The sequence below is a fragment of the Hipposideros armiger genome, unplaced genomic scaffold (genome assembly GCF_001890085.2).
Source record: "Hipposideros armiger isolate ML-2016 unplaced genomic scaffold, ASM189008v1 scaffold_267, whole genome shotgun sequence".
In the NCBI taxonomy this organism is placed as follows: domain Eukaryota; kingdom Metazoa; phylum Chordata; class Mammalia; order Chiroptera; family Hipposideridae; genus Hipposideros; species Hipposideros armiger.
In genome coordinates this window covers 1990668-2001780 of record NW_017731617.1, presented here as the reverse complement: position 1 = coordinate 2001780, position 11113 = coordinate 1990668, and the positions used below count along the sequence as shown (strand labels likewise).

General features: G+C 41.2%; 1 protein-coding gene across 1 annotated transcript in view; it reads left to right on the top strand.

The window, feature by feature from the left end:
• ASTN2 (astrotactin 2) overlaps positions 1-11113 on the top strand; it is a gene marked incomplete at its 5' end in the record, with an annotated part of 619820 nt that overhangs the window by 34520 nt on the left and 574187 nt on the right. Inside the window, one exon of the mRNA XM_019656843.1 lies at positions 5694-5801. Within this exon, the coding sequence (XP_019512388.1) occupies positions 5694-5801 (108 nt within the window). The remainder of the gene's footprint in view (positions 1-5693; positions 5802-11113) is intronic.

The window sequence follows — 11113 nt, the reverse complement described above, 5'->3', positions numbered from 1 at the left end:
ATTTAATTCTGTGGTTCATTTTGAGTGACTCTGTGTACATGGTATGAACTTAGGGCCTATGGTCATTTCGTTTGGCATATAGTTTTCCAGTTGTTCCATCACCATTGGTTGAAAAGACTTTCCACTGATAATTTCATCAAAAATTAGTTGTATGTATTTCTGAACTCTCTCCTGTTTCATTGATCCATCTATCCCTTAGCCAATAATATACTGTCTTGGTTACTATAGCTTTATAGTAAGTCTTGAAAACAGGTAGTGTAGTTCCTCTAATTTTGTTCTATTTTAAAATTGCTTGCCTATTCTAGGTTGTTTGCACTGTATAATTTTTAGAATCATCATGTCATTTTCTTAAAAAAAAAAAAGCCTGCTGGGATTATACTTAGGATTGCACTTCACCTATAGATAAACAAAGCAAGGGGCCATGACATCATAACAATATTGAGTCTTGAAATCCACATGCATGGCATGTATATCTCTTCATTTATTCAGGGTTTCTTTAATTTCTCATAAAAGTGTTCAGATGTTCTCATTGAAGAGATCTTGCATGCCTTTTGTTAAACATATTATTAAATATTTTAGAGTTTCTTAAGCTATTAAAACTGGAACTGGTTTTGAATTTTTATTTTTCAACTGTTTGCTACCTATATATATATAAATATAATTAATTTTTGTATATTAATCTTTTAACCATGCCAAAGTTGCTTATTTTAATAGCTGTTTTGTAGGTTCCTTGTGATTCTTTTTGTAAACAATTGTGTCATATGTGAGCAAATATAGTTTTATTCCTTTCTAACCATTATGCTTTATTTTTTATTTAGTTTTTGCCATGTTGAAGTGGTTAGAGAGCAAAGATGTGTCTACATGTTTGATTTGCAGCAGTTGGACTGATTCTTAGGCTCCCCTGACTCCATGTTTGTCCTGCTTGGTGTCCCCTGAGCTTTGGAAATTTGTTAGTTTATGCCTCACACTAAATTTGGTTAATTTCAATCATTATTTCTTTAAATGTTAGTGTGTGTGTGTATATATATATATATATATATATATATATATATATATATATGTATATATATTAACTCTGTCCTGTTTCCTTGGCTTCTGAGACTCTGGTCATCTGTATTTANTTGTTTTTCTTGTTTTGAAAAAAAAAAAAAAAAAAATATATATATATATATATATATATATATATATATATATATATATATATATATATATATATATATATATGTTTCACCTGTAGTCTGCCAAGCTGTCATAAGGTGTAGGAACCTTTGGGTGTGATCTGACACCCAGAGGGATGCAATGTTCATCCTGGGATTGTCTCTGACGGAAGACTCAGTGTGGTGTCTGCTTGGAAAAGACGCTGTTTTCTACTGGGATGAACTGTGGTAGGGCTAAGTGGGAAGTGGAGTGAGGGCAAAGGAGACAGTAGCCTCCCCTCTCCGCACACGGTGGAGTATTTCTATTTGAGATTAGTAGGTTAATAGCTCAGCAAACAGGGTTAGGTTGGAGAGCATCACTTCAAAGCATTTGCAGCACCACAGCGTGCAGGATGCTGGTGAGAACCCGCCCTGCTTCGTCCCTTCTGGCCTATACTTGTCACCTTCTGTGTGCCAGGTGCCACCCAGGGAGGGAGGCGCCCCTGTCCACATTTTGAGATGATGTGGGAGAACTCCCTGCCCCCCAACAAAGTCTCCCACTCTTTCCTAAAACAGCTTATTGACACGACTCTGGGTATTAGAGCTGCTTTGTTTTTCTTTTTCCTATTTTGCAAAAAAATTTCCCCATCTTCTTAAGCTGTTTAAAACCCTAAGCTTGTCCTAGGAAGAAAAGAAGGAGTGCAAATAGCAAATTGAATTTAGTTCATTTCACTTGGATCTGAGCTAATTAAACTTGGCATTTGTTTAGACGCCTTCGTGTGTCGGCCACAGAGAATAATGGACCTTTCCCAATGAAAGGGAGCCTGAGGTTCCTCATTCCCAATAAGGCCTCCTTCCCTCTCTTCTTCATCTGACCGAGGCCTTGATTTCTCTGAAAACCTCTCTGTTATCACCACCCGTGTTTAGCTATCATATTGTCTGCAAGGGGCATACGGGAAGAGCGTTGAGTCAAGAGATTCAGGAGTTGATTGTGAATCAGCTCTTTTATTGTCATCTCTTAGACACATGACCCTCCACATTGGTTATGTGGCATTCTGCTTATACCGTGGAGGTGGTAAATGGACCTACTTCAGTGATGAATGGGAAAGTACTTTTTTCTCTTTTTGCGATGCCTGGATTCTCCCTGACCCTCCCCCACACAAACACTCATATGCACGCTCACACACACACATACACATGGACACACATACTCTTTTGAAAAGAATTACGGTCATCTGGCAATCACGGAATAACTCTACTGGCCATAGGACAACCATTAGGCCATGGGAGGCAAGCCAATCCCTGTGTAATCCTGACTCAGAAAGAGGGAGCCTGCAAAGATTTTGGAAACAAGCTGCCTCTAGTGCCTCCCGATATCACCATTCTCTGTCACCACATTGAGCAGAATGAGACATTTCTGATGAAATCTTATACCTTAGCCTGGTCTCTTGTTATGCTGGTCCAAAATTGACAAAGATTATTCAAGGTAGCAGCTATTTAAGTCTGTTGTTCTTGATGATTTGTTTGTTTGTTTAATTTTTTATTCTTGTGTGACCAGAAAGATCCATGGAAGATATTATAGATGCCATAGTGCCTCCATCATGCCTCACGAGTGTCTGTTTTCTCCAGTTTACATAGGTCCGCAGCACACCATATTTCTTTTTTTAGTTTTGACTCGTTCACTACAGAGCTAAGCCAGATGCTGTGTTTCTCTGAAGCAATGGTCTTCCCTCCACTTTCAGCCTTCCCCCATCTCCACACATCTAATCTAGACTTCTGACCATTCTTTCTGGCCCCAGGATAGTCAGAGCTAGCCCCTACCTACTGTGTGTTACCATAGCTCCTGCGTTGACCTGTGCTGGTGGCCTTATCACACTTCATTCCATCACCTTAGTTCTGTTCTTTCTTTTTTTTATTAGTTTCAGGTGAACAAAGCAACATAGTGATTAGACATTTACACACCTCATAAAGTGAGTCTACTACCTATCTGACATTGTACACTGCTATTACAATACCATTGACTACATTCCCTGTACTGTACTTTACATCCCATGACGATATATTTGCTTGAAATTATAGTTGACATTTGATATTATTTTATATTACTTTAAGGTGTAGAGTGTAGTGGTTAGGCATTTATATAATTTATGAAGTGATCCCCATGATAAGTCTAGTACCCATCTGACACTATACATAACTTTTACAATAATTATTGACTATGTTCCCCATACTATATTTCACATCCCCATGACTATTGTGTTAACTACCAATTTATGCTTTCTAATCCCTTCACCTTTCTCACTCATTCCTCCAGTCCCCCTCCCATCTAGCAACCGTCAGTTTGTTCTCTGGATCTATCAGCCTGTTTCTGTTTTATTTGCCTGTTTATTCTGCCCATCACCTTGTTTCTTGACCACTTCCTCTGTCCCAATGTGAGTTCTTTCCTTGATGGGAGGGACTGTATCTTATTAATGATTGTACCCCCAATTTCCTACACAGGCTTGGCATATAGTAGGCATTCAATAAACATGTTGAGTAAAAATATAAATAAGCGAATAAAAGAAAACTACAAGCATTTGCTCAGTGTTCCAAGGTTTACAACATCTTTTTAAGCCTTGCAACAGTGCTGAGAGTAGATGATATTCCCACTAGAGATGTAAGACTTAAGAGTTTAAAGAGGTCAAATGACTTACCCAAGATCACAGCTACAGTTATTATTGCTGCATAATCAATTATCCCATGATATTGTGGCTAAAAGCAACTGTTTTATTTGCCCACAGTTTTAGGAGGTAGGAATTTGGGTAGGGCTCGGCTGGGCAGTTCTTGCTTGGAGCCTCTCCTGTGGTTCCAGTCCAACACCAGGTAGGGCTGCAGTCATCTGAAGACTCAACTGGGCTGGCCATCCTGATGGCCCACTGGTGGCTGGCAGTTGATACTGGTCGTTGGCTAGGAACTCAGCTAGGGCAGTTGACTGGTGCTTCTACCAGTGGCCTCTGCAACATGGTAGTCTCTGGGCAGTTGGGCTTCTTAGATGGTAACTGGCTTCCGGCCCTCCCAGAGAACCAGGTGAAGCTGCATGGCCTCTTCTGACCAAGCCTTGGAAGACATACAGCCTCACCTCTGCCATTCTCTGTTACTCAAAGCAGTAACAAGTCCATCCCGATTCAAGCATAGGAGAACTCATCTCTCAACGGGAGGTGTGTCAAAGAATCTGAGGGCTGTGTTTGAAACCACCACAGTAACACAAAATTAAAGACCAAACTCCAAATCCAGTCATTTTTTTTGTTTGTTTTTATTGAATTTTCTCTGTTCTGATATCATGCTTGGAATATAGAGAAGGGAGAACACTTGGCTCTCCAGGATGACCTCTCTGCCCTTAAGCGTGAGCAAGAAGAAGAGGATTATTTGGAAACAATATATCTTAGACAAAAATACTACCTTGGTCGCACACTTAATCAGCAACAGCATGCTGGCCTAAATTTAATAAATGCCATAGACTAGCTTATTTTTTTAAATTTGACATGATTCGTGTTCATTAAAGTTTGAAAAATTCCTAAAAGCACAACCAGAAATATACAAATTTTCTTGAATGCCATCATCCAAATACTACCAACATTTAAATTTTGCTCTAAGTTCTGTCCAAGCTTGATTTATATTTTTATGTGCAATTTAAACATCAACTTTATTAAGGTGTATTTTATGTACAATAAACTGTATCCACTTAGAGTATACAGTTCAATGAGTTTTGGAAGATGCACTCACTACTATTCACTAGATCACCCCCAAAAGGGTCCCTGTGACCTTCTGTACTGCATCCTCCCTCCCACCCATCAGACAACCACAGATCTGCTTTTTGTCACTATAGCTTGGATTTGCCTTTTCTGCAATTGCATATAAATGGAATTATCCAGTGTGTATTTTTTGTGTCTGGTATCTTTCACTCAGCTTAATGCTTTTGAGAATCATCTACTGGGTTGTCGGAAAAGTCATGATGTATTTTTTCTATGTTTTTCGTCACAAAAATGCGTCATGACTTTTCCGACAACCCCAATATCCTGTGGCACATATCAGAAGTTCCTTTTAATGCTGAATAGTATTCCATTATGTGGATATGTATTATGCTGTATGTATTCACCTGTTGATGGGCATTTGGGTTGATTCCAGTTTTTTTTGCTCTTGTGGATAAACCTGCTATGAACATTTATGTACAAGTCTTTGTGTGGACATGTTTTCATTTCTTTTTAGTCAGTTACTAGGAATGGAATATCTGGGTTGTTGTAGGTTTAACTTATTGAGAAACAGTATTTCTCAAAATAGGTGCGTGATGGGCATTCTCATCAGCAGTGTATGAGAGTTTCATCTGCTCCAAAACCTTGTCAGTATTGGTAAGGCTGATATATATATATATATATANTCGATAAATCATGCTGACTCCTGGGTCACTTGGGACGTACAGAAAGAAGTCTGGGAATGGGGCCACTGATCTTAAGAACACGTGAGGGACTTAGGAAGCTTCTGGAGGCCAATGGATGACTGATGGAGTGTGCTTCCTCACAGGGGGAATCAGCTTTGCGAGAGTCAAGGGGACGTCGGGCTCAGAGGCAGATGACGAAACGCAGCTGACCTTCTACACGGAGCAGTACCGCAGCCGTCGCCGCAGCAAAGGTAATGGAATATCCTCGGGAAGTTTCCAGAACTAGAGCCTGTAGGAGGAAAACCTGGGAAGCGGATTCTGTGCGTAATGACAGACCCTAAATCTTCTTAAACAGTTCCCCGTCCAGTTAACACTGACCTTGGCATGGAAACCCTAGCTAGTCAGGTGACCGACATTATATCCAGTCCCATCCATTCTTTGTTTGCTTTCTGTCCTACCTATTCCTCCAAAGATTTAGGGATGATTTTTTTTTAAGTTTATGCAATTTTTTTTTTCAATCCAGCACAGGAAATGAAATAACTAAGAGAATGAGATTGTAAGGAAAATAGGAATAAAGAAAATTATTCAAGCTCAGGTTAAATCAATGCAAGGTAACCTGTGCGGTACTGGGTTTGTGTAGTTCTCAGAAGGAAGTGGCTGTTTAACTCAGATTCTTAGCCACCAAAATGCAAAAGGAAACTTACTCAGCGGTAAAGTGTATGGGGGCCTGTGGGACAGACCCAGCATTTGTTCAGTAAATCCTGTTTACCTGACTCCAATGCCAGAGGGAAAGGTCTCCAGTCAGTCCCGATAAGCACGGCACCGTGTGACTTTCTAGACAGTGTCTTCAACAGACAGAATTAGTATCGCTGCATAATTATTTCTCACAATGGCACTCATCGTGAGAAGATGTCAAAATACTGAAACGGCTCCATAAAGGGATGAGGGCCATGGTTCCCTGTGATAAAACGTGCTCTGGAGGGAAAATAGAGCGTATTTCAGGCTACCACCTGTGAATGTAATTCCTCATCCTTGAGTGTTTTTTATAAGGGTAGGAAATTAGCAAATTCAAGATTGCATTCGGGGATAGAGAACTTGGGGTGCAAACGTGGATTACATGCCATTGATTAAGGGCAGATCCGTGGGCTGAGACCAAGCCCCGGAAAGAAGCAAGGGTCCTCTTGCAAACTTGCAGGCTGTTCACCAAGGCATGTGGCAGCCTGTGGTCCTCTCACCTCTCCATGGAAGTGGGCTGGGGAGGGGAGAATCTTCCCCACAAAACCGTCTGTGTGCCTCTCACCCATGTATGATGATATTCAAAGAGCATAAATCACATACCTTCCCTGGGCTCCTTTTGCTCTTAGGCAAGTTCTCTGACTTCCCTATATCTCAGTTTTCTCACCTGTAAAATGGGTCTCGTAACTGCCTCCCATAGACTTGAAGATGAATTTTGGTTATGGTATATAAAAGATTTATCATGGCGCTGGTAAATGTGCAGGGCAAATACAGTAGACTTGATTATTATCAGTTCATTTCCCACTGTGGTTTCCCATATCTCCCTACCCCTGGTGCCCTTCACTGAAAAGGCACCATGTGGGGAGTGGCTCCCTTGGCACATCACCTGGGAAGGTTTTGTCACCTCTGCAGCCATTAGAATGATTGGACCTCCCTCTCACTCCTTCCCATGTCTCAGCTTTCTGGNGCGCGCGCGTCTTTGTGTGTTTAAAACAGAATAGGATCATTTTGCACTTACAGTTTTGCAATTTGCTTTTTAAAACTTAACTTGTAACCCTAGATCATGAACACCTCAAAATAACTTTTTCTTTTCTTTATTTTTCAAAATGTGTTTGTTTTTCTGGTTGTTGTTGCATTTTTTTAGATGAGAACAAACCTTTATTTAAAAACACATTTTCTAGTTGAAAGAAAAAGTAAAATGATTCTCTAAAGTAAAAATGAAAGAATGTATGTTGTTATGAAACACTGGTGCTCACAAATAGGAAAGCGAAAAGCTCGTGGCACATAAGAACAATTCTGATTCTTACGACCATGGATGTTTGGTTATTTGAAGCCTTGGGTAATGTTTTATATGCCTGATCTGCTGTTCGCTACACACACTCAGCATCGCCAAGCTACATCTTCACACCAAATATCAGCAGGTGTGTGTAAATTTACACGGGTGGAATCCCTCTTTGCAACCTTCTCTGTGCACGTTTTTACTCAACAATTTATCATGAAGTGGCTTGCATGTCAATAAATACAGATTTGTGTCACTGTATTTAATGGTCTCGTGAAAGCCTATTTTAGAGATATGCCATCTTTTAAAAAAAAATCTATTCCCTTTAGATTTGTCATTTCCACTTTTTTTCTGACATTATAAACAGTCATGTTCAATTATATTTTACCATAAATATTTTTTACCATAAAGATCAATTTTGAAAATTCAATGTGGATCTCAGGAATGTTGCAGAATATTCTTTCCTGGGGGATCGGATAAACCGGGGTTTGAACCCAGGTCCTACCACCGAAGGGCTATGTGGCTGCAGATAAGGGAGATCCGCCTCTCTCAACTTCTGTTTCCACATCTGGAGGAATGGGAATATGTGTCCCCTCTGGGTAGAGTGCCTGGCACCATACCTGGCCTGTAGCGTGGTGCCTGATGGCAGGTAGCAATTGTGGTCAGAGCATCTCTGAGTGGTGGGGGTGTATGAAAGCCTGTGGCTTAGCCCTGGAGCTCAGAGCAACTGTGAATTGTATGGTTTAGGGGGTTGTGGGAAGCTTTAGCCACTTCTTCCCATGACTGGCACCATTTGTATTCCCTGGACAGTTGGGGATCAGATGGGTTTTTGCATTCCCCAGCTTCATATTTCTCTATCTGGCACAGTTCTGGGCAATCTAAAAATGCAATATCGCTGTCACCAATGCAAGGAAGACACAGAGCCTGAATAATTTAACATGTCACCACCATCCATCATGATACCTAGAGTGCGGGAGATGAAGTGTGGAGGGGCGGGCCTACCAGAGGCTGGCAGAGCAGCTCTGGACGGGGCAGCCTTGTCAGAGAAGGCAGGCTTGCAAAGAACAGCAATGATTTAATCCTCACAGGCCCACGAAACACCAAGTATCCCTGCTCCTGCTCCAGCCTTTCCCACAGTATGACTTTCAAGTTGTTCAGATGTCTTGATTTGCTCCAGAGCAAACTTGGGCTCAGGTTCCTAATTTGCCACCAAAGATCTGTGTCATCTTGGGGAAGCCTCTAAGTGCCTCTGAATATCTCAGTTAATTGATCAGCAAAATTGAGATAGTTCCCTTGTAGAGAGCTTAGCATCATGCCTGGAATGTCTCAATTGCTTCCTCATCAGAAAGTGAGCCCCAGGAAGTCAGTAAGTTTTTGTCTATTCGATTTGCTGCAGTATTCTCAATACTTAGAACAGTGTCCGGTACAGAATGAACACGTAGTTGACAATTGTTGAATGAAGTAATAAACAAATGAGTGAGTGTTGTTGTGATTTTTTTTGAGGTGACCAGTAGGTCCAGGACAGACTGCATGGCTACCTTCTGTACCCACAAACCCTGGGTCAGGACTCAGGATGCCTGAACTTGGCACCTTTCAACATGGCTTGTAATGCATCCCCCCGCTACCGCCTCGTGTCTCAATTTCCCCTCTCCCTCTCTGTCTCACTGTTCACACCTTCCCCCCTTCTACAGTTCTGTCATCAGTCTGTGATGTTGCAAAGAGGACAGAGGGCTTACTTTTCTAAAAACATTTTTACTTATTGAGGTAAAATTCACATCACATTAACCAGTATAATTTTTATTTTATAATTTAATTATAAAATAATTTTTAGAGTGTATAAGTCATGGCCACTTAGTACATTTACAAGGTTGTGCCACTGTCACCTCTATCTGCTTCTGAGACGTTTCCATCCCACCAAAAGGAAGTCACATACTCATTCACAATCCCTGTTCCTCTCCTCCCTCTGCCCAGCCCCGGCAACCTCCACTTTCTGTCTTCATGGGTTTACTTATTGTGGATGTTTTGTAGAATAGATGATCTGGCTTTTATGTCTGGCTTCTTTCACTTCACAGGATATTTTCAAGGTCCATCCACATTGTAGTGTGTGTGAGCATTCCTTCCCTTTTACGGTGGAATAATATTCCATTGTATAGACATGCCATATTTTGTTTATCCATTTATCAGTTAGTGGACGCTTGGGTTTTTTCTACCTTTCCCCTATTGTAAATAGTGCTGCTATGAACATTTATGAACAATTATTTGAATACGCTATCTTCAGTTATTTGGGGATATCCCTAGGAGCAGAATTGCTAGGTCATGTTGTCATTTTGTGTGTAACTTCTTGAGGAACTTCCAAACTGTTTTCCACAGTGAGTGCACCATTTTGCATTCCCACAGCAATGTACGAAGGTTCCAATTGCTCTGCATTCTCTCCAACACCTGTTATTTTCTCGTTATTTCGACTATGGCCAACCTAGTGGATATGAAGTGGTGTCTCCTTGTGGCTTTGGTTTTTGCGTTTCCCTAATGACTAATCTTCTCATGAGAACAGGGGGTTTTTGAATGAGACAGAAGTCGGGTTCAAATTTGGAGGCTCTGCCATTTGTAATTTGTGTGATCTTCGATAAACAGCATTGAGATTCTAAGGGCTAATTTACCCCTTAGTAAAACGGGGGTGACTCCTACCTCCAAGACCCCTTGTGAAGTGTAGATGGGATATTGCCTAGAAAGCGCCCTGAGCAGCGCACATTGCACCACGGTTATGTGCTTAGCCAGTCTTCTTCTTGGCTCCATCCTGGACCATTTAGGACCAGAAGAACCGGGGGTTCATGGAACAAGTGCAAAGGAGCTGATGGCCGCTCTCTGTTTTTCTAACCAGCCTCTGACCATTCTCACTTTCCCTCAGCTACTAAATGGAAATTCTTGAGCAGCTCTGAATAATTAATGGCTGCACTTTAGTTCACTAAATCAACAATTTCATATTAAAATGTTAGTAGTGGGGCCCTTTTCCATCTGCCTGAATCCTCTCCAAGTCAGTCTATAATTGGCCTGTGGCCCCATCAGATTATATGAACACTCAGAGGTTATATGCCTTGGGTGGCTGCCACCTCCCTAGGATGTCACAGAAGGCAGGGTGTCACCACTCCCACCCATCGGCGCTTCTTTTTTCTGTTAAACTCAGGCAGGCATTGAACAAATGAATATGCCCTCACCCTCGGTTATTTGGTCTTTATGCCAACTGTTTGCATACACTATATCATTTTCCTCATAATGACCAAGTGAGCTAAGAGATACTGTCCCCCTTTTAAAGATAAATTCAGGGCAGTGCGGTGCCTTGCCCAAGCCCACTCAGCTAAGTGAAGCCAAGAATTAGAACTCATGTCTGACTCCAGTATGCTGATTTCTTTCTACAGAAGTGCATTACCTCTCGTGGCTCATGGATTAAACCAATGCAGAAACTCGCTAGACTCGAAGTGCTTTAGGGAAGAGACAATGGCTATTGTCTTTTAATGGAGTCTGAGCTAGACCATTTTTCAATCCAAGTGTTAT